The 26,709-nt window shown below is 49.6% G+C and overlaps 4 protein-coding genes across 4 annotated transcripts; 3 read left to right on the plus strand and 1 right to left on the minus strand.

The window, feature by feature from the left end:
• The first annotated feature begins 4,809 nt into the window (after positions 1 to 4,809).
• LOC125525346 (disease resistance protein RGA4) lies at positions 4,810 to 26,112 on the plus strand. Its single transcript, XM_087533056.1, has 5 exons — positions 4,810 to 5,939; positions 18,584 to 20,150; position 20,733; positions 25,282 to 25,692; positions 25,787 to 26,112. Exons 1-4 carry the CDS (start codon positions 5,086 to 5,088, stop codon positions 25,671 to 25,673), a joined length of 2,814 nt encoding a protein of 937 aa, XP_087389182.1. The 5' UTR covers positions 4,810 to 5,085; the 3' UTR covers positions 25,674 to 25,692; positions 25,787 to 26,112.
• LOC147956798 (protein FAR1-RELATED SEQUENCE 4-like) lies at positions 6,973 to 8,068 on the plus strand. Its single transcript, XM_087536748.1, has 3 exons — positions 6,973 to 7,149; positions 7,234 to 7,299; positions 7,385 to 8,068. Exons 1-3 carry the CDS (start codon positions 6,973 to 6,975, stop codon positions 8,066 to 8,068), a joined length of 927 nt encoding a protein of 308 aa, XP_087392874.1.
• LOC147956799 (uncharacterized) lies at positions 9,019 to 9,606 on the plus strand. The gene has a single exon (XM_087536761.1). The coding sequence runs from the start codon at positions 9,046 to 9,048 to the stop codon at positions 9,604 to 9,606; it is 561 nt and encodes a 186-aa protein (XP_087392887.1). The 5' UTR covers positions 9,019 to 9,045.
• LOC147956800 (ubiquitin-like-specific protease 1A) lies at positions 11,085 to 12,347 on the minus strand. Its single transcript, XM_087533047.1, has 5 exons — positions 12,022 to 12,347; positions 11,735 to 11,935; positions 11,533 to 11,664; positions 11,342 to 11,454; positions 11,085 to 11,271 (listed from the first exon to the last, which is right to left on the minus strand). The coding sequence occupies exons 1-5, from the start codon at positions 12,202 to 12,204 to the stop codon at positions 11,085 to 11,087; spliced, it is 816 nt and encodes a 271-aa protein (XP_087389173.1). The 5' UTR covers positions 12,205 to 12,347.
• Positions 26,113 to 26,709: the final 597 nt, after the last annotated feature.

Here is a 26,709-nt window from a genome sequence, read left to right on the forward strand (position 1 = left end):
CGCACCCTCTGGTATGCGCAACAACAACAACTCCAAGGGTTCTTGATGGGTTCTTTTTCCCGCGAGATTCTGTCCCAGGTGGCCACGCTCCAGACGCTGGCCGAGGTGTGGCGCGCCATCAACGACATGTTCATCGCCCAGAGCCAGGCGCAGGCGATCAACACCCGCATCGAGCTCACCAACCTCAAAAAAGGTAACTTGACCATGGCAGAGTACCTCAGCAAGATCAAAACCCTCACCGATGAAGTTGCCTGCACCGCCTCGGCCCTCTCCGACCCGGAGATCGTCTCCAAGATTCTTGTCGGCCTCGACATGGAATATAATCCAGTCGTCTCTGCGCTGGCGGCACGAGTGGAACCCATCACAGTTCCGGAGCTGCATAGCCAGCTGCTCAGCTTCGACGCCCGCCTCACCCTCCTCCACGGCGGCGATCTTCGGCAATCTTCTGCGTACTCCGCCTCCCGGGGACGTGGTCGTGGCCGTGGTCACCAGGGCACCAACCGTGGTGGCGGCCGCGGCCGCGGTGCCTCCTCGGGCGACGGTGCTCGCTCTGGAGGCGGCTACGGCAACAACTACGACGGCGGCTATGGCAACAACCACGGGGGTGGCGGCTTCAACAACAACACTGGCCGCCGCAACCCCCCTCTCGTTCTCGCCCTCGGTGTCAACTCTGCAAGAAGGCTGGCCATGAGGTCATCGATTGCTGGCATCGGTACGATGAAAACTTCGTTCCTGACTCCAAACTAGTTGTAGCAGCTATGCGCGAGCAAGGCGGGGACGGTGTCTGGTACGTTGACTCCGGTGTTACCGACCACGTCACTAATGAGCTTGAGCAACTTGCCCTACGTGAGACGTATCACGTCAACGATCAGATCCACACAGCCAGCGGTAAAGGTATGGAGATTTGTCACATTGGTCAAGTTTCACTTAGTTCCCCTAGTCTTCAACGTGATCTTGTTCTTAAGGATGTTCTCCATGTTCCCCAAGCTGACAAAAATCTTGCCTCGACGTCTCATTTAGCCACCGATAATGATGTTTTCTTTGAAACTCACCCTCGCTATTTTTTCATTAAGGATCGGGCAACGAGGGCACCTCTCTATCACGGTAGATGCGTCGGCGGCCTCTACCCCATCTCCTCCGGAGCTCTTAGCAACAAGCATCGTCGCGTCTACTCCATCGTCAAGCCTTCTTTCGAGCGGTGGCATCAAAGATTAGGACATTCCTCATCAATCATAGTTAGGCAAGTAGTCAATAAAGACAAACTTCCTTTGTCACATAGTTCAAATAAAGAGTCTGTTTGTGAAGCATGTCAATGCGCCAAGAGCCATCAGCTTCCCTATCCTAAGTCTACTAGTGTGTCTCATGCCCCATTACAATTGATCTTCAGTGATGTATGGGGTCATGCTCAAGATTCTTTTGGTCGAAAAAAATATTATGTTAGCTTCATTGATGATTACACCAAGTTCACATGGATTTATTTGCTTAAGTATAAATCCGAAGTCTTTTCAATCTTCCAAGAGTTTCAGAAGCTAGTTGAGCGCCACTTTGATAGGAAAATTATTTCAGTCCAAAGTGACTGGGGAGGAGAGTATGAAAAACTCAACTCCTTCTTCCGTAGCATTGGGATCACTCATTATGTGTCCTGCCCTCATGCTCATCAGCAAAACGGTTCTGCTGAACGCAAACACCATCATATTGTCGAAGTTGGTCTCTCCCTTTTAGCTCATGCATCTATGCCCCTCAAGTATTGGGATGAGGCTTTCATCACAGCTACATATCTTATCAACCGTCTTTCCAGTAAGGTCATTGGCAATTCAACTCCTTTAGAACGATTGTATCATCAAAAGCTAGACTACAACTCTCTAAAAAATTTTGGGTGTGCATGTTACCCCAACCTTCGTCCATACAATTGTCACAAACTGGAGTTTCGCTCCACACAATGTGTGTTTCTTGGGTATAGTAACCTTCATAAAGGGTATAAATGTCTTGAACCATCTACTGGGCGCATCTATATCTCCCGTGATGTTATCTTCGATGAAACATTATTCCCTTTTTCTCTCCTTCATCCCAATGTTGGCGCCTTGCTTCGTGCAGAAATTGCACTCCTGCCAGACTATTCTACACATCCTGATCACAGGGGTGAATTAAATGATCATGATCATGTGCAAAAATCCACAGAAAAATGCGTCTCAAATGGGTCTTGTACAAATTCTACTCGTCATTTTATGTGTACACAGGACAAAGGCGCAATCTTCGAGGAGGATCTGGCTGTCAGCGCGCGATCCCAGGTAGATCCGCGGCAGCCTGCAGAGCAGGGCGGCACGCGATCCGGTGCAGATTTGCCCCTAGCAGGCGACAGCGACAGCGGCCCAGGCGCGGGTTCAGGGGCGGCTCCGGGCGCGCCACGCCGAGCCGACCAGGTGGGTCACGCGGGTCCAGGCACGGGCCCTGGCGCAGGTCCAGGTGAGTCACGCCAAGCTAACCAGGCGGGCCACAGCGGACCAGGTGCGGGCGTGGGTCCAGGCGCGACTCCCGGCGCGCCTCGCCAATCCTCGCATGCGCAGTCTGATCCGGCTGTCGAGCGCGGCGTGGGGGGGGACGGCTCCTCGTCTGCCACGTCGGTCGATCCAGTGCGCCGCCAGACCGAGGAGCAGCGCGCATCTTCCTTGGATTAGGAGTCGATCCACCATGTTGGATCTTCTGTGGGCGCCGCCGAAGTTGCTGGATCTCCTGTGCTGCAGTCCACAGCTATCGATTTTGTGGCTCCTTCACCTCCTCGACGACACAGCAGGTCTCGGTCAGGTATTGTCAAGGAAAAACAATATAGTGATGGTACAATAAAGTATAATCCGACTAAGCGTGCCTTTCTTGCTACTACTGATGAACCTATTAATTTGCATGATGCACTTGCTACCAAGGATTGGAAGGAAGCCATGGATAATGAGTACAATGCACTCATAAAAAATCAGACTTGGCATTTAGTACCACCACAACGTGGTGCTAACATAATCGATTGTAAGTGGGTATACAAGATAAAAAGGAAACCTGATGGTAGTATAGACAGGTACAAGGCAAGGTTGATTGCAAAAGGTTTTAAGCAAAGGTTTGGAATTGATTATGATGATACCTTTAGTCCTGTGGTTAAAGAAACTCCCATTCGCCTTGTTTAGTCCATTGCCATTTCCAGATGATGGAGCTTACGATAGCTAGATGTTCAGAACGCGTTCCTTCATGGTGTTCTTGAGGAAGAAGTGTTCATGCGGCAATCACCAGGTTATGAAAGTCATAGCACACCACATTATGTATGTAAGTTGGATAAAGCATTATATGGACTTAAGCAGGCTCCAAGAGCATGGTATTCTAGGCTGAGCATGCAGTTACAACATCTTGGGTTCACGCCATCCAAAGCAGACACATCCTTGTTCTTTTGTAGCAAAAGCAATATCACTGTTTTTGTGCTTGTTTATGTTGATGATATAATTGTTGCTAGTTCAAGTCAAGAGGCCACCACCTGTTTGCTTAAGGATTTAAAACTTGAATTTGCTCTCAAGGATCTAGGTGATCTTCACTATTTTCTTGGCATAGAAGTAAAGCAAGTCAGAGATGGCATACTTCTCTCACAAGAAAAATATACAACTGGTGTTCTAAAGAGGGTGGGATTGGAGAATTGCAAACCTGTCAGCACACCAATTTCCACCTCAGAAAAACTTACAGTTGATAGTGGAGAAGCTCTTGGTCCAGAAGATGCAACAAATTATAGAAGTGTTGTTGGTGCTTTGCAATATTTAACACTTACACGTCCAGATATTTCTTATTCAGTGAACAAGGTATGTCAATATTTGCATGCTCCTAGAACTACTCATTGGACGGCGGTTAAAAGAATCCTAAGGTATCTTCAGTATTCTCAAGGATCTGGACTTCAAATTGTCAAGTCCCCTTCCTTACTTGTTACTGCATATTCTGATGCAGACTGGGCAGGGTGTGCTGATGACAGAAGATCCACTGGTGGTTTTGCTGTGTTTCTGGGATCTAATCTTGTGTCATGGAGTGAAAGGAAGCAAGCTACTGTCTCAAGATCAAGTACAGAGGCTGAATATAAGTCATTAGCAAATGCCACAGCTGAAGTAATGTGGATACAAACATTACTCTATGAGCTTGGAATTAAAGCTCCGAAGGCTGCACGGTTATGGTGTGACAATATTGGTGCAACTTATCTTTCAGCCAATCCTGTCTTCCATGCACGAACAAAACATATTGAAGTGGACTTTCATTTTGTCAGAGAGAGAGTAGCTCGAAAGCTACTTGAGATATGGTTCATTCCTACAGGGGATCAACTTGCAGATGGGTTTACTAAACCCTTGACAGAGAGAAGATTGGATGAGTTCAAATACAATTTCAACCTTAGCAAGGCTTGAGGTTTAGATTGAGGGGGAGTGTTAGAATTATTGTATAGGGATAGGAGAGGTGTTTAAATTGTATCTATCTCTTCTTCTCTCTATCTCTTGTAACGACCTCTCCTGGTCGATCTCTTTCTGTTCCTGTCGATCTTCCCCTGGTCGATCTCCTCCTCTGTAACTTGTCCACCAAGGCTTTGCCTCAATATAACAACGCGGCCCAAGACAAAGGGTTCTACGCTTTCCAAACTACTTTACAATAGGATGATGAATATGAAATACGTGGTTGTGAAGGCGTAGAATTAGGGACTGCTCAGTGAGCATCCGTGAACGCTTCCGGACGCGTCCGCCCGCGTACAGGTCCGGCTGTACATGCTCTAATAGATTAGTGAACTCGAAGCCGCTACCAATTCTTTATGTTTTCCTCACATCCCAAGGTTGCATCTGAGCTTTGGTTGTCTAGCTAGTGGCGGTACCAAGGGCAATGAAAAGCATTATGCGGTGCAGAGTGCTTTCAATTCAGCCTCCCAACGGGTCTAGGTAGCTTACCCCAACTTCATTCATGTCATGGATGTTGTCGTCCTCACCGGTTGGTGAAAACTCCATGATGTGATCTTGCAACCAAATAAACACATACACACAGACACACACACACACACACACACACAGAGAGAGAGAGAGAGAGAGAGAGATGGAGGCTATGGCGACGGCCGCGGCCACCTCCTTGGTGGAGTGGATGGTGCCTAAACTCTTTGATTCCTTGCTGGCAAAGCACGAGCTCCGGAAGAGTCTCAAGATCGACATCAACTACATCAAGAACGAGTTTGCTATGATTTCGGCCGTCATCCATAATGATGATTGCCGCAGCGGCTGCCGTGGCGGCCGTGAAGATGTGAATATGGTGTGGATTAATATGGTGCGTGAATTGGCGCACGCCCTAGAGGACTGCATCGACCGCTTCATGCACCGTGTGAGGGCCGACCAAGACACCGGGAGAGTGCGCCAGGCTTTCCACCGGGCAAAGACGATGAAGGCCCGGAACAAGTTTGCTGCAGAGATCCGACAGCTCAAGAAGAGATCAGAGGATGTATTCAAGCTGAGAGACTCATACAACAATGCTAGCAGCAGCACCTCCTCACCAAGGCAGTCGTTGTCGTCTCAGCAGACAGACACGCCGACGGCAATTGAGGACGACGAGGATGGCACCCATTCAGAGGCATCCATCGCCGTGCCCGTGGGTATGGACACCCCCCGGGACGAGCTTCTGGATCTGATCCAGCAGGAGCAGAAGCTGAAAGTGATTACCATTGTGGGGTTCCATGGTATGGGGAAGACTCTTCTTGCAAATCATGTGTACAAGGCAATTGAGAGCAAAAGCGAATACGAAGCACGGGCTTGGCTCCCTCCAAGGAAACTAGGGGGGAGCGGGGCAGCCGCAGATGTTCTCAAGGAGATACTCTGGCAGCTTGGCCACCTTCCCCTGCCCACCAGTGGCGGTCTCACCCAGCTTAAGGCAAGCATCAAAAAGTGCATTGGCACCAAGAGGTAACTCATATTCGTTCAGTTCCCTAACTCTTTTTCTCTACTATTGATGTAGTTCTTGGCTAAGGGGCTTGCTTCGGTAGACCCCCCCCCCCCCCCCCCCCAACAAAACGTAGAAGGGCAGATTGGTCATACGAAAGAAAGGTATGCCCACCTCGTATTATACGGATGTAACTGGCGTACGTAGACCGCGCGCATGCAAAAAAAACAAAAAAACTGCCCGCGCGATCTACAAGCCCACCCCATCTACTCGCCCGCCCCATACGATCGCCGCCCTCCGACCCCGTCCGACGCCGCCATCCGAGCCCGTCCGACGCCGCCGTGGCCGTCCCAACGGCGTGCGTCCAAGCACCCCGTCTACTCGCCCGCCCACCTCGTGTACTCACCCGCCACATCCGATCGCCGGCCCCGCGGATCGCCGCCCTCCCACCCCGTCCGACGCCGCCGTCCGACCCCGTCAGACACCGCCGTCGCCGTCCCAACGGCGTGCGTCGCCGCATCTCACCGTCATCATCCACCCCCCGGACGTGAAGGGCCCGACGTGCCACGCCGCCTCCGCACCACTCTCCCCACCCCCCGTCGCGGATCCTGCCAAACATCCGGCCGGTGGCTCGTCGTGCACGTCGCCGGCTGCTAGATTCAAGGTGGGGACAGCTGCCGTCGTCGAACGCCGGCGACGCCTACACCGCGGGGCAAGGTTTGTCATCTAAACCTAGCGGGCATGATGGATATAAGTTAGGGCTAGTTAAGTGATGAATCTAGAATGTAAATGGAGGCCAGACTTAATTTAAGGAACGCTTATTTATGTCATGACGACATCACACAATATGCACACACCGATGGGCAACCTCAACTATTTGTTTCACACAAGACAAAAAAGTGTTGTTTGAACCATTGCTTTAAGAAAAATTCATGGTAGCTGCTGGGTTCATGGATTACACGTCTTTCTATTTTTTTGCAAACCAACATGAGTTTTTGTCCTTGTTGTAATCAACACTTCAAATGGTTTGCAGTTCTGTGAGTTTGGCGTGTTGACATGGACGAAGAATCCGCATTCGGGAGGGACGAGAATGGTACTGATAAGGTGACTAAGACCGATAACGATAATTTGAACGAAGATGATGACAGCGGCGACAACGATTCCGTCTCATCATATGATATCTTACCTCCGGAGGATTTTGATAATAATGAACATGGCGCAAATAGCGAGAACGTAAGTGGCGTATATTTTGTTTTTATTTTTGAATTTGCAAAGTATGGCATGACTAACTATATATCTTTGTGTACAAATTTACAGGAAGATGTGGATGTTGACAATGTGCAACATAGTTGGCAGGAATCATTTGCAGATAACTTGAGCCAGGTTAGTTGTTAGATGTTGTACGTCGATCAATAGTATGATTTAAATGATAGTAATTGACATATATATTTTCAAATGAATGTTGTAGGAGGAGTCAGATGGTCTTGTACTTGATCACGATGAGGGAGAGATTGATATTGAGGAGGCTCAAAGGGAGCAGAAGATGCTTGAGACACATTGGAAGGTTATGGCTATGACCTTTCGGTCGCAAGGGGATGCATACATATTCTACAACAATCACGCCAGAGAGCACGGGTTTAGTATCAGGAAACAGAAGGTGAAACGAGGTGCTTCGGGAATGATACGGTACCGGCGGTTTCTTTGCTCCAGGGCAGGGAGAAGGCAGAGCAAGTTCATAACCATGGAGGGCCGCAAGCGCAGGCTTAGAACGGAGACTCGTTGCGACTGCGGTGCACATATGGTGGTGAAGCTGGACAGAGAACGTGGCGTTTGGTTCGTCGCATCATTCGTGGATGATCACAACCACGCGATGGCTCGGCCCGACAAGGTTTGTTTTTTGTGGTCACACAGACGGATTGGAGATGGCCAGAGGGCGGAGATATTGGCGATGGAAGCGGCCGGGATAAGAAAGCACATTTTAATGGACAACTTCATCAGCAGATACGGTTCGTACGATAAGTGCGGGCTTATCAGGAGGGACATTTACAATCTTTGTTGCAGAGAAAAAACGAAGCTCATTGCAAAGGGAGATGCAGAGACGGCAGTTGGCATTATGAGGAGCAGGAAGGAGAAGGACCCTGAGTTTTTTTGAGTATGTGCGTGACAAGGAAGGGCGATTGAAGAGTATGTTCTGGTGCGATGCACAGTCGCGGAGGGACTATCAGGACTACGGAGATGTGGTCGTGTTTGATAGCACGTATAAGATGAACAGATACGGTATGCCGTTCGTCCCCTTTATCGGAGTTAACAACCACCGTTGCACCACAGTGTTTGGTTGTGCCATCATTGCTGACGAGACGGAAGGGACATACGTGTGGCTGCTGCAGACATTTATGAAGGCAAACTGTCAGGTGAAGCCAAAGTCAATAATCACAGACGGTGACGCTGCAATGATCCGGGCTATTCGGACTGTCCTTTCAGATGTTTTCCATCGTCTTTGCTCCTGGCATATCGAGAAAAATATGCAAAGGCACCTGCATTACAAGTCATTGGATGAGTTCAGATCGCTCCTGTACTATGCCACCTCTCAAGCGAACTTTGAGCAGAGATGGAAAGCTTTCTATGATAAGTGGAAGACGGATAGAACCGAAGAGTGGCTTGACAGGATGTACAGGAAGAGGAGACTTTGGGCAGCTTCATATCTTTCCGATGGTTTTTTTCCTTGGTATGCGAAGTAACCAGAGGAGTGAAAGCCTCAACTCCTGCCTTCACCTTCACCTGGACTACGGTATGACAATTGTTGATTTGGTGGTGCATTATGAGAACTGTATAGTTCGCCTGCGTGAGAACGAGGCGTACGATGACTGCGAGGCATTCCAGAAGGAACCACCGTCGGTTACTGAATATAAGGCCCTTGAGGAGCATGCCGCCAAAGTATTCACACCTGCTAATTTCTACATTCTGCAAGATGATTTGCATAAGATGGGTCAGCTGGAGATATTTGAGACGCTCGTGGGAATTGGGCGTCAAACATTCATGGTGACATGGAAGGATAACCACAAGTTCACGTACAATGTTGTTTATGAACCAGGTAACTCAGAACAAACTATTACATGCAGTTGTCTTAGGATGGTTCGGAAAGGGCTGCCATGCAAACACATTCTGTTTGTTCTCCATCATCTGAACTTAACTGAAATACCAAAGTGTTGTGTCATGCATCGGTTGTCCAAACATGCGAGAGATGGGTTGCCTGTGCAGCGGAAGAGTGATATGTTTGGATGGGGTTGGTCAGAGCCATTGGAGAGAGAACGGTATAGTGCAATAACCATTAAAACCGCAGAAGCTGCTCATGTTGCAGCAAATGATCCCTTCTTGTACGACGAGTTGATGAAATGTCTGGACAACATTATTGCGCAGAAAAAGATTTCAGAGGAGGAACTTGTAGGAAGTAGAAGGTATGCTATGCTGAAGAAGGAGGCAAGTCAGGCGCAACAAGTTGAGCCTGGTATTGGTGATCCTCAGAAAGTTTCGACGAAGGGTGCACCTAAGAAGGGGCGATCGAAGGGGGGCCTCGACGTTACAAAGAATGATAGGCCAAAAGATTTTACAGAGAAGAAAAGTGGTCCTTTGTGCAGTCTGTGTGGTCTCCCAGGTCATAACAAGGCTACATGCAGTAAGAACGAGAAGTGAGTTGCAACCTTTTTATTTTTGTTATGTTGCTACTTTGATTTTACCAACTATATTTGCTCATCCATTTCTTTATGTTTTGTTCAGGAACTGGGCGTAGAGACGCAGCTTGGTTTGTAGGAAGAATAAAAGTGATCGCACGAGTCATGTCTGAATAACGCTATTTTTATTCGCACGTGTGTGCCAGAAAACTTGATTTGTACTGTTACGTGATGATTTGTACTGTTATGTCTGAATAACCTATGCTATTTTTATTTGCACATGTGTGCCAGAAAACTTGATTTGTACTGTTACGTGATGATTTGTACTGTTTCTATATGAAGTTTCGAAATTCTGTTTATTTATACTGTTTCAAAATTCTGTTTATTTGTACTGCCAGAAAAAAAATATGCCTACTGTTTCAAAATTCTGTTTATTTGTACTGCCAGAAAAAAAATATGCCCAACCACCGCAGCCGGGCCCATAGTGGGGAACAAATCATACACCCAAATCAAGCCCGAAAGGGGCGACTCGGGCGGCTGATAGAGCCCACTAATGGGCCCGGCAATGGGGTCCAACGGGGCTGCGGGCAGTGTGATAAGAGAGGAGTTCGAAAGAGGGGGCGGAGGCAGCTATTTAAGTCACTCCTCGCGCCCCTCCGCTTCCGAGGTGGGACTAAACTGGCGTGAGGCAGCGCGCGGGGGAGGGGCGTCGGCCGTGGGCCGTGGGAGGGGGCGAGTGGCGCCGTGCCTCTATGGGCCGAACTGGGCCGGCTGATGACAGCGCCGAAAACGGCCTCATGAGCCCTGCGGCGGCCGCGTGCACTGAGGGAGGGGAGTGTGCGTGGGCCGGGGGAGGGGCCGAGTGGCGGCGTGCTTTCATTGGGCTGAACTGGGCCGGCCCGAGACAATAGGCCTCCTGAGCCTTGCGGCGACCACGTGCAGTGTGGGGCGCGACGGGGACGCTATTTTTAGTCCCACCTCGGAAGCCGGGGGGCACGAGGAGCGGCTTAAATAGCTGCCTCCGCCCCCTCCACCGAGCTCCTCTCTTATCACACTGCCCGCAGCCCCGTTGGACCCCGTTGTCGGGCCCATTAGTGGGCTCTATCAGCCGCCCGAGTCGCCCCCTTTGGGCTTGATTTGGGTATGATCTTTTCCCCATTATGGGCCCGGCTGCGGTGGTTGGGCATTTTTTTTCTGAATATTTTTAAAAATATTATTTTACTATTACGAAAGTGCAGAACAAATATACTCATTTAAAAAAATATCATCACCCACAATGATGCAAATAAGAGTGTCACCGACAATGATGCGAATAAAAGTGACATTGAAAAATAGATATTGTAGCAAATACCGACCACGGCACATTTATTTAGTTGCGGAACATGCTAAACCATGCCACATTACAATATAGAGGTGATGTCTTAATATGAAAATTGTATCAAGTACCGACAACGACACGTTTATTTAGTGGAGATAATAGCCAACACCCCATCCTCCGACTCATTTCTTCTCCATGATCTTGAGGATCTTCTCTTTCACTTCTTCCTTCGTGTTGCATTCTGAAAAAAGTATTTCAGCTAGAATGCGTCCCCTTGAAGCATTAACCTCATCTTGATCGAACTCAAATGTCCAATCATCTCCGTCCCAGCTTTGAACGCATTTCACCACGAAAAGACCACAAGAGACTCTGCAAGAAACCACAAGTCAATTATTGATGGATCATACAAGTACATACTAATTCAACATTTGCAACATACCCGTCTGTTTGTGATGGCATATCATACTCCCTTATTGGCCAGGAAGATACGTCAGGATGTTTCGTTCCAATAAGAGCATTCACCTCGTTTGTATCATTAGCTATTTCTGCCCTCTGAAATAAAAATAAAAAATACATATGAAGTACGTTTCGAATAACTATATACTGTTTTATGTATCATTGTAAGCTTACCAGATTAGCAATCTTTGCAAGAACTCTTTTGTTGCATTTACCAGTAGAGTTTAAAACTTGAAACTCTTTTTTCTTGTTGTGCATAAGAACTGTTACCCAATGACTTTCGTCCACATGAAAAGGAAAGTATGCCTACAACAAAGTTTATTCATGTTGGTGTACACACAGATGTACTACGAATGATCATACTAAACCGAAGTACCTTATCTTTGATGAAATACTCTTCAGTAACTCTAGACACCATTTTAGTTTGGTTTGTGAAATGATCCATAAAATGCCTCTTTGAGTTGTTAACCTTTCCATCACCACGAAGAATAAGCCAGTGGGACACCCAAGATGATAATATGTGACGGTCAGCACGAGGATTATGGGTCTGCATATGGTTGCAATAACTATTGATGACCTACAAAATAACATAACAGCAATACGCCTATTAGATAATTTATGTAAATGACATGTACAACTTAATAACTTAGTGCTAATACTTACACCGCCATGCAACCACTTTTTTGAAATGATGGCTTCAAGCATATCAGGTGTACATGTTTCCCCACCAATTCCCGTCATGTGCACAACAGTTTTTCTGCAAAGCTTCTCCGACTCTGCCAGTGTCCGGATATAAACCTTCGCGGCCTCTATGTGATCCTCATTAATGTAATCAGTACTAATCATAGCAGCTCTTATACCAAATAGACCTAAAATAGTAAGAAACAATGAGTTAATAAAGTGTGCATGCAAGGACAGAAGTATGTTGCAAGAATAAATTACCTAGCACTTACTTTTCTTTGCACGTTTACGTCCACCGTTCTGAAGAAAAGGTGAAAGACAATATTTTGACCGTTTCCTCTTGCGTTTCCCATCATTCTCCTTCCCATCATTCTCCTTCCCATCATTCTCCTTCCCATCATTCTCCTTTTCATCATTCTCCTTCCCATCATTCTCCTTAGTGCCATTTTCTTTCGCATTTTTAATACGGGTGTTCAGACTATCCATACTAAATTCCTCAGATTTATCGGTGCTAGACCCGTCTGACACTTCATTCATATTCTTGGGGGTTGAAGTAATTGCTGGAAAGTCATTCGTGTCTACCGTCGCAAGAGATGGGTTGGGAGAATTACCATTATCCTCAATAACGAAGGGGTCGCCTTCATCTCCTGTACCAGGTGTGTTGTGATGCACACCTTTCTCACGCGCCAATTTATTCCCGTTCCCAGTGGTGAAGGATGCGTCCACCCTGTTGTCAATATCTTCTTTTGCGGGAGTTGATTGTACATCTGGCCAATATTTTGATGGACCATACTTCCCCACCCAGTCTTCACTATGCTCCACATACTCAATGTCATCATCAGACCCCTTGTTTGGCTTGAAGACAAGACCTTTCTTCTCCAGCTTCTCCACTACTATCTGCAATGACACATTAATTGCATTAACTACATGCATAAATTATGAATAATCCAATGTAAACTGAAGTACACATCACTCATATTACCTCAGCACATTTTGAGGGAGAAGTCTAATTTCTTTTTGCATATCTTTGATGCATTTCATCACCTGATCTAATGTACTATCCCTGCTCGATGAAGCCTCATCTCTATTATCTTTCTTTTTTTGGACACGATCTTCCTGCTCTAATTCTTGCTGTAATTCTTCCTCCGCCTTTCTTCCTTGTTGAGCAATTAATGTCTGCCTATACTTCTCACTTATCACGTCATCAATCTGTAACAGGTAAAATCAATTAAAATTTCTCAACATATAAATAGTAACTTAAGTGCATGTAGTACGAAATAGTAACACATAAATAGTAACTTACCGTCCCATTACCACGGCCGTATGCCGTGTCGTATGCGTCACGCTTCTTAGCCTCATCTTCTGACCAATTAAGCATCAATGGATACTCATTAGCTAATGGATCAAATGCCTCATCATCCAGTGGCTGCACTTTCTCCCAAAACATGTACTGCATGAACAGGAAGTATATTAGCAAACAAAATTCACAAACTATAGTTCGAAAGAAAAAAATATAACATAAGATTTACCTGTAGGAGCGCAAGGTTTCCGATCGGCCAAGTAAATTTTGTAAGATCTGATAAGGTCTTTGTGATGCCTTCCACGCAAACGCGTAACGTAAACGCATTCCAATTATATGCTTTGATGGCCTCCACATCGTGCACTAACTTGTAATAAGCATTAGGAACTTCTATCGTGGACTGCGGTGCAAGAACCGTGCCTAGAAGAAGCAGAACAATTCTACGGAGGAAATCATCATCGTATGTGCCACTGGCAACGATGTTCTCAATCAGGTCGTCTATCATCATTTCCCCCGTATTGGAATCTAAAAAGCGACTAGGCACCTTCACCTTCGCCTTTAACCCCCCTTTTCCTAGCGCTTTCATGACATCTTTGCCCTTGTTCTGTAGCCCGAAAATGTCAAACACATCTTCGGTGCGCAATGATATCGCACCATTTTTTGATGGCATGATGAACCTTTTTCTGTCCAACGAATACGATTTAATAATGAACTGGAGCAAACATTTGCGCATGAGCACACAAGGTATCATCAGCATTTTTCCAAGACTAGTGCTTGCAAAACGCTTTTTCTGCCTAGAGTTTAGTTTGTTGACCAACAGACACCACTTCTCAACCGAACAAAAAATCTCTCCATACTCCACCGTCGCTAGGAATAGGAGCAAAAAAAATATTAGCTACTTTATATGGGCACATGATAAACATGATGAATGAATAGTACCTCGTGCCATGGGATCAGGGCCGCAGATGGCGTCGGTGGCAGATGGCCTCAGGGCCGTCGCGGGCGTTGGGGCGGCGTCGGCGTGACTTGGCGTCGGTGGTAGATGGCCTCAGGGCCGTCGCGCGCGTTGGGGCGGCGTCGGCGTGACTTGGCGTCGGGGGCGGCGGTGGCCGCAGATGGCGTCGGGGGAGGCGATCGTGGAGGCGGTGTGAGGTGGCGTCGGGGGCTGCGTTTTCCCTAGATGGCGTCGCGAGAGGCGCTCGTGGAGGCGGCGTGGAGGCGGCGTGGACTGGCCAACATGGTGGAGGCGTGGAGGGCCTTTGACCTCCGATGGATATGCATGTACGCGGGCTTTATTAGTTGCGTCTGTTTTTTGTAAGAACCCATTTATTAGTTTTTTTTGTAAGAACCTATTTATTAGTTTTTTCCCAATCATTAGTTGCGTCTGTTTTTTAAAACAACCATTATCGAAAATACATTGATTGATAGACAATTTTTTTTGGACTCCGCCAAATGGCACGAAACTTTTTCCACACGTTGGCATCACCCTCGACAGCACCCACGCCAGTTTGCATATTTTTCCGACGCTCGATGCATTTCCTAGGATTTTCCCCGTGAAAATGCCGTAAAACACTGGCCGGACATGACGCAACGTTTGTTTTGTGTCCGTTTTCGTTCCAACCTTGCGTGGGGCCCTACGTAGGCCGTGCCCGCATGTCCGCCCACTTTGGTGCAATTGCATGCATGCGATCACGTAGCCCCAGTGCAACCAGCTACTTCTCGTTCTGCCGGGGAGGGGTTCCCAACTACGGTTTTTTTTTACTCCGTCAAACGTCACGACACTTTTTCCACACGTTGTCATCACCACCCATAGCACACACGCCAATTTTCGTATTTTTCCGGCGCTCGGAGCATTTTCTAGGGTTTTCCAGATCGAAAATCGCAAAAACACTGCCCGGACGTGACGCAACGTCCGTTTTGTATCCGTTTTCGTTCCAACCTTGCGTGGGGGCCTACGTTGGTCGTGCCCACATGTACGCACACTTTGGTGCAATTGCATGCATGCGATCACGTAGCCCCAGTGCAACCAGCTGCTTCTCGTTCTGCCGGGGAGGGGGTTCCCAACTACGGGTTTTTTTCTACTCTGTCAAACGTCACAACACTTTTTTCACACGTTGCCATCACCATCCACAGCACACACGTCAATTCTCGTATTTTTCCGGCGCTCGGCGCATTTTCTAGGGTTTTCCAGGTCAAAAATCGCAAAAACACTGCCCGGAAGTGACGCAACGTCCGTTTTGTGTCCGTTTTCGTTCCAACCTTGCGTGGGAGCCTACGTTGGCCGTGCCCACATGTACGCACACTTTGGTGCAATTGCATGCATGCGATCACGTAGCCCCAGTGCAACCAGCTATTTCTCGGTCTGCCGGGGAGGGGGTTCCCAACTACGGTTTTTTTTCTGCTCCGTCAAACGTCACGACACTTTTTCCACATGTTGCCATCACCATCCACAGCACACACGCCAATTCTCGTATTTTTCTGGCGCTCGGCGCATTTTCTAGGGTTTTCCACGTCGAAAATCGCAAAAACACTGCCCGGAAGTGATGCAATGTCCGTTTTGTGTCCGTTTTCGTTCCAACCTTGCGTGGGGGCCTACGTTGGTCGTGCCCACATGTACGCACACTTTGGTGCAATTGCATGCATGCGATCACGTAGCCCCAGTGCAACCAGCTACTTCTCGTTCTGCCGGGGAGGGGGTTCCCAACTACGGTTTTTTTCTACTCCGTCAAACTTCACGACACTTTTTCCACACGTTGTCATCACCATCCACAGCACACACGCCAATTTTCGTATTTTTCCGGCGCTCGGCGCATTTTCTAGGGTTTTCCGGGTCGAAAATCGCAAAAACACTGCCCGGACGTGACGCAACGTCCGTTTTGTGTCCGTTTTCGTTCCAACCTTGCATGGGGGGCTACGTTGGCCGTGCCCACCTGTACGCACACTTTGGTGCAATTGCATGCATGCGATCACGTAGCCCCAGTGCAACCAGCTACTTCTCGGTCTGCCGGGGAGGGGTTCCCAACTACGGGTTTTTTTCTACTCTGTCAAACGTCACGACACTCTTTTCACACGTTGCCATCACCATCCACAGCACCGACGCCAATTCTTGCAAATTTTTAACCCTCGACGCATTTTCTAGGGTTTCCTAGGCTAAAGTACCCTACACCGATGTCCAGACACACACTGAGCTACGTGTGTTTCCTGTCTGATTTCGTTCATATCGTGCGTGTAGGACTACATTCGGGATGCACACACACTCGCAAAATTTTGTTCTGTTACATGCATGCAATCACGTACTTTAGCGTCCTTACTATTTTATTATGTTTTACCATATTTTCGTGTACAAATTCATCATCAAATCAAAACTCTTGAATGAAAAGGACAAAAGAAATTTCACTTAAATTTCATTCAACATAGATAAAATATTTTACATAGTCGAGCGAACTCGATGATTACAAGTTCATACATAAAGTCTACTACTTAGGCTTACAACGACATAACCAAATTAAATAAAAAACACAGTAAAAAAACTACTCGTTGTCGCTATCAACGAGGTCAATCACGGCCGGGCCGTCGCCGCCGTCATCATCGCTGCTGGACCGGTTGGCGAGGTCGTCCCAGTCCACCGGATCGTCGTCGGAATCCTCCTCCTCCGCCGGCGCCTGCTGCCACTCTGCCGGTGCCTGCTGCCACTCCGGCAGCACCTGCTGCCACTCCGGCGCCGCCATCGCCGCCTGCTGCGCCGCCATCGCCGCCTGCTGCGCCGCCTCGGCCGCCTGGATTGCGGCCGTGATCTTGGCGGCCTCCATCGCCTCCACCGCCGCCGCTGCAGCCTCCGACGCCCGTACGGCCACGTGGTACCCCGGCGTGTCATCCGGGTCGCCGTCCTCGCGGAGGATGACCTGCTCCGGCGGCAAGTCTATCCCCGGCGGCGAAGGAGCGGCGGCCGGCGCGGGCGCCGGTGCCGGGTGCACACCGTGGCCGCCACCATGTCTGTGGCGATCGTGCGGTGGAGGCGGTGCGCGAAGACGGCCGCTGCGGCCCGTCAGGTCGGGGGTCTCGCCGGCCGCCGCAAGGCGGAAGGCGGCCATGACCTCCCAATAGTCCTTCCCGCACCAAAACCGCTTCCGGCCTCCGGCCGCCGCTGTGGTTGCGGAGCTCCTCCTCCGTCGCGCCGGGACCCGGCGTCGCGTAGCCGTCGGCGTCGATCTTCCAGTTGCGTGGAAGACGGCAGCCCGGCGGCACAAGGAGGCAGTAGCGGTGGAGCTCCAGCGTCTCCGGCACACCGATGCTCGTCGGCCATGCGCCGGGGACGTCATCGTCGGCGGCGCCGCCGCCGGTGCTGCTGCTGCCGCGGAAGAACGGCATCGGGTGCGGGCAGGCGGCGACGGGCGTCGGTGGGACGGGTGTGGGCGGGGGCGGGGGAGGAGGCGGGCAGGCGACAGCACGATGGGATGGGCGTCGGCGGGGCGTCGCCGTTTTATAGCGGGGCGGGGCGGGGCGGGGGAGGAGGCGGGCGGGCGGCAGCGCGGCTATTAACGTCGGCGCGTTAATGACCGCGCGACAGGCGAGGCGATGTTTGACCGTCGGGCGCCGCGAACGGCGCGTCCGGAGGGGGCAGGCCAGGCGGCGGGCCGGTCGGGTGGCAGGCCAGGCGACAGCGGAAGCGGCGGCGCGGCAGGCGAGGATCCGACAGCGACGGCAGGCGGCAGCGGTGGCGTCCGGCAGGCGCGGCGGCAGGCGGCAGCGGAGGCGTCCGGCAGGCGCGGCGGCAGGCGGCAGCGGAGGCGTCCGGCAGGCGGCACGCGCGTGCAACCGCCTACGTGCATGCGTGCCTCGGGCGCCGTGATTGGCGGACGGGTGCGGGCTGGCGTGCGGTCGGGGGACGTGGGCGGGTGGGGCCGCGACGGGTGCGGCGCGACGCGTTGACTGCGGGGACTGCCGCCGTGATCGCGGGCGGCACGTCTGCATGCCTGCCACGTCACCAGGCGCGTGCGGTCGGCCGGTTTAATTTTTTTTCCTTCCCGGGCGGGCGGGCTGTATTCATATACGTATTGTTTCGCCTGTAGTGTTTTTTTTTGCGGGCCCTCGGGCCGGCGGGGGAAGCTTTTTCAAAATATGCCCATCCTGCCCTTTGTTATAAAGGGGTATTGGACAATCTCGGCCGTCCTTGTGTTTACAGGGGGTCTACCGAAGCGGAAGTGCTTGGCTAATTAGTTTGTCATGTTTCATTTGGGTACCTAGGTTTTTCATTGTAATTGATGACCTGCGGACAGTAGCATACTGGCACGACATGAAGAAGGCCTTCATGGGGTTAAGCGGTAGATTTCTAGTGACGACCGCCGTTCAGCACGTAGCAAATACCTGCAGCAGCTCAATTGTTCGTGATCATGTGTACACAATGGCAACCCTTTCTGACCAACACTCAAGACAATTGTTCTTCAATGAAGCTTTCCAAGACGATGAACCACCGCTGGATGCAGAGGAGCTCGGCTCCGCAGCGCTCAAGAAATGTGATGGTCTTCCCCTTGCTCTTGTTACCACCGCCAGGTTCTTTCAAAGTGCAGGTAATCCAACACCCATGAAATGGGCAAAATTATGCGCCGACCTGGGTACATATCTGGAGAGTGATGAACTATTTGCAAGAATGAGGCGTGTGCTTGTCCAGAGCTACACCAGCCTTGATAGCCAGGTTGCCAGGATATTTTTGCTCTATTTGGGTACCTATCCAAGTGATCGTCCTATCAAGAAAAAAAGACTGTTAAGGAGATGGTTATCAGAAGGATTATCCCCAGGAGACAATGCATGTAGTGCCCTCAACACTGCTATTATCAATTTCAATAAGCTTGTCGACCGGAGTATCATCCAGCCTATGGATGCCAGTGGTAACAGCACAGAGGTGAAGACATGCCATACCCATGGCATGATGCTGGAGTTTGTCCTGCGCAAGTCCATGTCCGACAACTTTGTTACCGTGTTGTACAATGGGCAGTCTAACCCATCCATACCCAGTAACATCCGCCGGCTTGCTCTGCATCATGCAAGGCCCAGAGAAGTGCAAGGTTTAACTCTTGTCCGGTCACTGACAATCTTGGGAGAGGCGCACCCATCTGTCCTGGACTTCTCCAAGTATGAACTGCTGCGAGTTTTGGATCTGGAAGAGTGCGTTGTATCCTTGGGGGATGGCCATCTCAAGTTGATATGCACCAAACTGTTGCTGCTGAGGTACCTATGCCTCGGGGCCGCTGTTATTGCTACAGCGCTTCCAAAGGAGATCAGCAAGCTTCAAGTATTGGATACACTAGATGTGAGAAATACAGCGATAGAGATTCTGCAAACACAAGTCCTGGAGCTGCCATGTCTAGTTCATCTCTTTGGGAAGTTCAAGCTCAAGCAAGATGTAGGAGGCCGGACAATGAGTAAGCTACAGACTTGGTTGTCAGTGAAGAGCAAATTGGAAACATTGGCAGGATTTGTTTTGGACAACAGCAAGAGCCAAGAGTTTGCACAGCTCATGTACAATATGAATGATTTGACAAAGGTGAAAATACTGTGTGAGTCTACCGCCGACACCAGCAGCTCAAGTCATCTCTCAAAGGCCATCAAGGGGTTCATTGAGAGAAGCACTGACTCCACAGGGACTCCATCACTCTCACTCAATTTTGAAGACGAGTTGACCCAAGACATGCTGAATTTCTCTCTGGATAAGGGAAAGAATCACTGCTGCTATCTTGCCTCGCTCAAGCTGCAAGGAAGCAAGATATGCAGCCTTCCCTCCTTTGTTGCCTTTCTGGGTGGTCTCACTAAGCTAGTGTTAGAGTTAATCCCGTGTCCGTGCGTGTATGCGTATCCATGTAGGATACCTGTACCGAGTCGGTTTGGGTTAGACATAGCTTAGCAGTATATATACATGTACCCCCCTTGTAACCAGATCAGAAAAAGTTCAGATCAATAAAGAACCAGGCTCGAGACGAGCCTGTTGCAATACATCGGTTTGGTGCCTCGTATTTGTTCCGCCGAGAGAAGCCGATTGCTAGTCAAGTTCGTGTACCTGCGTGTGCTAGTGCTACTACTGTAGATCAAGCCAGGTGCTCCTGCTGCTTTGGTGATTTGATCTAGGGATCAAAAGCCAACATTTGGTATCAGAGCCTTGACGATCTACGATCTACGATGGGGGACAGCGACGCTGAGTCGGTCAAGTCCGGCAACGGCGGTTCCAAGGCGAACAAGAACAGCAACAAGGTGAAGAAGGGCGGCAAGTCAGCGACTAGTGGTGGCGGAACGGGCGGTGCCAACGTACATCGCAACATCCCCATCCAGTACCCGATGCTCACCGACGCCAACTACGGCGTGTGGGCAGTGAAGATGAAAATCATTCTCCGAACCCTACGAGTGTGGCAGGCCATCACGGACGACGACGTCGACGAGGAGTGCGACGAAGGTGCCATGGCCGCCATAGCCCAGTCTGTGCCAGATTCCGTGCTGATGACATTGGCGGAGTTCGAGACAGCAAGAGAGGCGTGGAACGCACTCAAGGAGATGAGGATCGGAGAAGATCGCGTCACCAAGGCTCGGGCACAAGTGCTGAAGCGCCAATTTCACAAGTTGCAGATGGAGGAAACTGAATCGGTGAACGACTATGCCATGCGTCTGACTACATTGGTGGGAGAGATCCACGCGCTTGGTGCAAAGCTCGAGGAGACCGAGATTGTGGAGAAGTTTTTCAGCTCAGTGACTGATAAATTCACGTACATCATCGGCACGCTCGAGCAGCTTTACGACATCGACGACATGACCATAACGGAGGCGATCGGACGCTTACGGACATGGGAAGAGAATGCTCGTGGCTGTCGGAAAGGCAAAGGAGGAGGTGGTGACCAACTCATGTACTCGCGCGCAGATTGGGAGTCCCCAAGTAGCAAAGGAAGGCGCAACGTTGGCGAAGGCTCAAGCAATGTGAAGCGCGGCGGACAAACCAAAGAAGGCAAAGGAAAAGGCAAGCCAAAAGGTCGTGGTAAGGCGGACCGATCTAAAGAGCGGAAGCCACGGAACTTGGATATGTCCGAGGTCAAGTGCTATAACTGCAACGAGATGGGTCACTTTGCGAAGGATTGTCCAGAGCCTAACAAGCGGGAGATCAAGGCAAATTTGGCGAAGCAGGAAGACGAACGTCCAGGTCTTCTGATGGCCGAAGTTTGTGATCTCGTCCAAACAGCGGTTGTGAAACCGAACCGGAAGGTGCTACTTCATGAGAAAAAGGTAACACCAAAGTTATCCGGAAGCCAGAACGTGTCATGGTATCTAGACACAGGTGCCAGTAACCACATGACGGGGTGCAAGGAGAAGTTCCTCGAGCTAGAATATGATATTCAAGGCTCGGTCAAGTTCGGTGATGGTTCAAATGTGGAGATTTGCGGGCAAGGTTCTGTCCTCTTCGAGGGTCTCACAGGAGAACATCGCATACTCACCGGAGTGTACTACATCCCACGGCTCCGCAACAACATCATCTCTGTCGGGAAACTTGATGAGAATGGATGCAAGGTGGATATTGAGAACGGAGTGATGACGATCTTCGACAACCTCCGAAACGTCCTAGCGCGTGTGAATCGCACGCGGAACAGGCTCTATATCCTCAACCTTGATCAATCTCAACCGGAGTGTTGGCTCGCCAAGAGTGATGATGATTCGTGGTTATGGCATGCTAGATTTGGACACGTCAACTTCTACGCCTTGAAGAAGATGTCGAAGATGGAGATGGTATCTGGGATGCCGTTTATCGACCATGTTGATCGAGTATGTGATGGGTGCTTGGTTGGAAAACAGCACCGCAGGCCATTCCCTGCTCAGTCTACCTATCGTGCAAGTGATGCACTCGAGCTGCTCCATGGTGATCTATGTGGCCCTATCACCCCAGCAACTCACGGAGGAAAGAAGTATTTCTTCCTAGTGGTAGATGACTACTCGAGATATATGTGGGTCATTCTCCTACGATCTAAAGATGAAGCATTTGAAGCGTTTAAGAAGCTGAAGCAACGGAGATGGAACACAAGCTGAAGGTTCGCGCTCTACGGACAGATCGCGGCGGAGAGTTTACGTCGAACGAGTTCAACGACTACTGCGAGAAGATTGGCATAAAGAGGTTCCTCACGGCACCTTATACGCCGCAGCAGAACGGGGTTGTTGAAAGGCGCAATCGAACCGTCGTTGACATGGCGAGAAGTTTACTCAAGAGCAAGAACTTGCCGGGGACTTTTTGGGGAGAAGCTGTCTCAACAGCAGTTTATCTTCTCAACCGGGCTCCAACGAAGGCGGTGATCGGCAAGACTCCGTATGAAGCAATTTACGGACGTAAGCCGAATGTGTCTCATCTACGAACGTTTGGGTGCGTGGCACATGTGAAGACGGCGGAGCCGCATCTCTCAAAGCTTGCTGATCGCAGCACCAAGATGGTGTTCATCGGATACGAGAGGAGTTCCGGCACCAAGGCATACCGCTTCTACGATCCATGGACCAAGCGTCTACGGATTTCACGCGACGTCGTGTTTGAAGAAAACCAAGCATGGAATTGGAGCGCAGCAGCCGACGATGCTCCAAACAGTAACATATTCACAGTTCAATTTCCAAGTGATGATGATGCAGGGGAGGACGTCCAGGTGGTTGGCAAGACGCACAACCAAGGTGACCGCAACAGCAGTGATCACCATGGTGCCGACACCGACGACGACGTGCATCGGTCGCAAGGTGATAGCGACAACGACGCGCACGACACGGGTGGAGATCTCGACAACGAGGCGCATAGTGATGATGACAATCAAGATGATGGTCACGATCACGACGACTACGCCGACGACGAGGATGCCAACGACCCGGCATCTACTATGCCCGAGACTCAACCATCTTCCTCAAGTGCATCGACGCTGACACAATTTGTGTCGCCTCCTTCGCAAGCCACAACGGATTCTTCAGGGCCTCGTCGCTATAAGACCCTCAAGAAAGTCTACAAGTACGCAAAGCCAGTTACGCTTGAGTACTCCGATTTGTGTTTACTCGGAGTTGAGGAGCCGGCGAACTTCGTAGAGGCAAGCAAAAGTTTAAGTTGGATGCACGCCATGGATGAGGAGTTGAAGGCGATCGAGAGCAATGGCACGTGGACTTTGGTAACCCGACCTCCGAACCAAAAGGCGATAGGTTTGAAGTGGGTTTACAAGTTGAAGAAGGACACGAAGGGTGCCATTGTGAAGTACAAGGCAAGACTCGTTGCAAAGGGCTACATACAGTGTCAAGGAGTTGACTATGAGGAGGTGTTTGCACCGGTTGCTCGAATCGAGACGGTGAGAGTGCTCCTAGCTTTGGCAGCACAAGAGGATTGGAAGGTTCATCATATGGATGTGAAATCCGCTTTCCTCAACGGAGACCTTAAAGAAGAAGTGTACGTGGAACAACCCCTCGGCTACGAGAAGAAAGGCGAAGAAGGAAAAGTTTATAAGCTCAAGAAGGCACTTTACGGGTTGAAGCAAGCGCCAAGAGCTTGGAACGCAAAGTTAGACCGAAGTTTGATCTCGCTCGGGTTCAAGAGATGTCCCCTCGAGCACGCGGTCTATACAAAGAACTCCAAAGGATCAAACCTGCTAGTTGGAGTTTATGTCGACGATCTGATTATCACCGGAGATAGTGCGCAAGAAATTGAACGTTTCAAGGCGCAGATGAAGAAGAAGTTTAGCATGAGCGATCTGGGATTACTCAGCTATTACTTGGGCATTGAAGTGAAGCAAAGCTCCGGAGAGATTTCCCTATGTCAATCGGCTTATGCGGTCAAGTTATTGGACAAGTGTGGCATGACAGATTGCTATGAGACACAAGCTCCAATGGACCAACGCCACAAGTTGAGCAAGCGTAGCTCAAATCCGCCGGTGGACACCACAATGTATCGAAGCGTTGTGGGCAGCCTAAGATATTTGGTGCATACCCGACCTGACTTGGCTTATTCAGTCGGGATTGTGAGTCGTTTCATGGAGAATCCGACAACCGAACACATGAGCGCGGTCAAGCAAATCTTGCGCTATGTGAAAGACACTATTAATCTTGGCTGCACGTACAGAAAGGGAAATGAAGGATTGATCCTTCATGGATACTCAGATAGCGACATGGCAGGTGATGTGGATGACCGGAAAAGCACAACGGGTATGATATTCTACCTTGGCCCAAATCCTATCAGCTGGAATTCTCAGAAGCAAAAGGTGGTTGCGTTGTCTTCATGCGAGGCAGAATACATAGCGGCAAGCACGGCGGCTTGTCAAGCAGTGTGGCTGAGAAGACTCCTAGCTGATCTTGTAAAGCGGAAGGTGCAGAAGGTGTCATTGAAGATCGACAACCAAGCTACAATCTCATTGTGCAAAAATCCGATTCATCATGACAGGAGCAAGCACATCGATACCCGGTTCCACCACATCCGGGAGTGCATTGAGAAAGGTATGATCGAGGTTCAACACGTGAACACGAAAGACCAGCTTGCCGATATTCTCACGAAGTCTCTTGGGCGACAGAAGTTCTTGGAGATGCGAGAAAAGATGGGCGTCCAAACCGTGAAGTAAGGACATCGTGATTAGGGGGTGAATGTTAGAGTTAATCCCGTGTCCGTGCGTGTATGCGTATCCATGTAGGATACCTGTACCGAGTCGGTTTGGGTTAGACATAGCTTAGCAGTATATATACATGTACCCCCCTTGTAACCAGATCAGAAAAAGTTCAGATCAATAAAGAACCAGGCTCGAGACGAGCCTGTTGCAATACATCGGTTTGGTGCCTCGTATTTGTTCCGCCGAGAGAAGCCGATTGCTAGTCAAGTTCGTGTACCTGCGTGTGCTAGTGCTACTACTGTAGATCAAGCCAGGTGCTCCTGCTGCTTTGGTGATTTGATCTAGGGATCAAAAGCCAACAGCTAGGCCTTTCATCCCCTCAGCTGAGCCTTAGCCAAGATTTTCTTGCTACCCTGAGCAAAGTGCCTGGCCTGGCGCACCTGAAGCTGGTTGCAACTAGCCTGGGCAGGCTCGTCGTCACAAAAGGTACACTTAAGAGCCTGGTACGCCTATCCATTCTGGTGAAATCCATGATTGGTCAGCTGGAAATCCAAGAGGGAGCTTTACCACGCCTCAGGTCGATGCAGCTGCTATGCAAAGATCTGGCTGGCTCTATTTCTGGCACGTCAGCGGTCCATTCCCTTGGGCATCTTGACGAGATTGCTCTCCATCGTGATGTGGGAGATGAAACAAAAAATGAGTGGAAAGAAGCAGCAAAGAACCTCCCAGGTCGACGCCCCAAGATATTGTTTCTCTAGACAACATCAACACATCCAGGTAATGAATTGTGCTGCTTGCCTTGCAATGAGCTTTGCTCCTCGCCTCCCCACAGTTCACATCCTGGTAATGACACTTTTTTATTATTGTGCAGGCAGTGCAGGCTGCGACTTGCTAATGGCAAAGCATTCTCGTATGCTGCTTATTGGTTGACGGCCATTCATCAACATGATCAAGTGCGTCGAATTATTTAGTCCTCTTTGCTCTCATGTCGATTTGGTGGCTTCCCCGCCGTTCGTACTTTTATGTTGTGTCACCACTAGGATTTATTTATTTGTAACAGATCGAAGTTAATGACCTGTTAAGTGTGAGAAAACGATTTTCTTTGCAAGAAAAATGGTGACTTCCTGCTGTAATAAATAAGGTTACTCTGTTTGTTGTTGGACATGTATTTGGTTATTACGGAGTTTAGCACTACAATATCCTAGTACTTGTTTGGGATAAATTCTGGAATCTTAATTTACTTGATGTGCAGTGCTTCCTGTGCTCTGTTTTCTAAAGCGAGGTTAAGTTCTGCACGCTCATGGTCTAGATATGTGCATTGCAAACTCGATGTTCCAGTGACTTCATCTTTGTCGACCTCGGACTCGACTCTGGTCATCAGCGAGCTTTGTCAAGGCAGTAGGTGGTGGACAATCAGAACTGGTACAGACTGCAATTGCCTGTAATAGCTTCCTCTGCTTTTGTTCTGTTTTTTGGACTCTGAACATTTGGTGGTAGCTTGAGTTTTGAGGCGTCAGGTGGACCTGGCTTGGGGCCTGACACACAATCTTTCTCCTTCAGACGACTAATGGTGGACGGAGATGCTGCCTGCCCCTCACGCTAATGGCGGCTGGTACCTATCGACCCTCTCTTTCTTTTAACATACAAAAGGACGAGGATAATACACACTGGACTGTGCGATACTCGATCTACGGCATCAAAAACCATAGCTACCTAGGTACAGACCAAACACTTACCGATCAAGACGCGACGACTCCACTCCAGCTCGCGCCTGGCAACCTCCACCGCCACGGC

The sequence above is a fragment of the Triticum urartu genome, chromosome 7A (genome assembly GCF_056163025.1).
Source record: "Triticum urartu cultivar PI428250 chromosome 7A, HENAU_Tu73, whole genome shotgun sequence".
In the NCBI taxonomy this organism is placed as follows: Eukaryota; Viridiplantae; Streptophyta; class Magnoliopsida; order Poales; family Poaceae; genus Triticum; species Triticum urartu.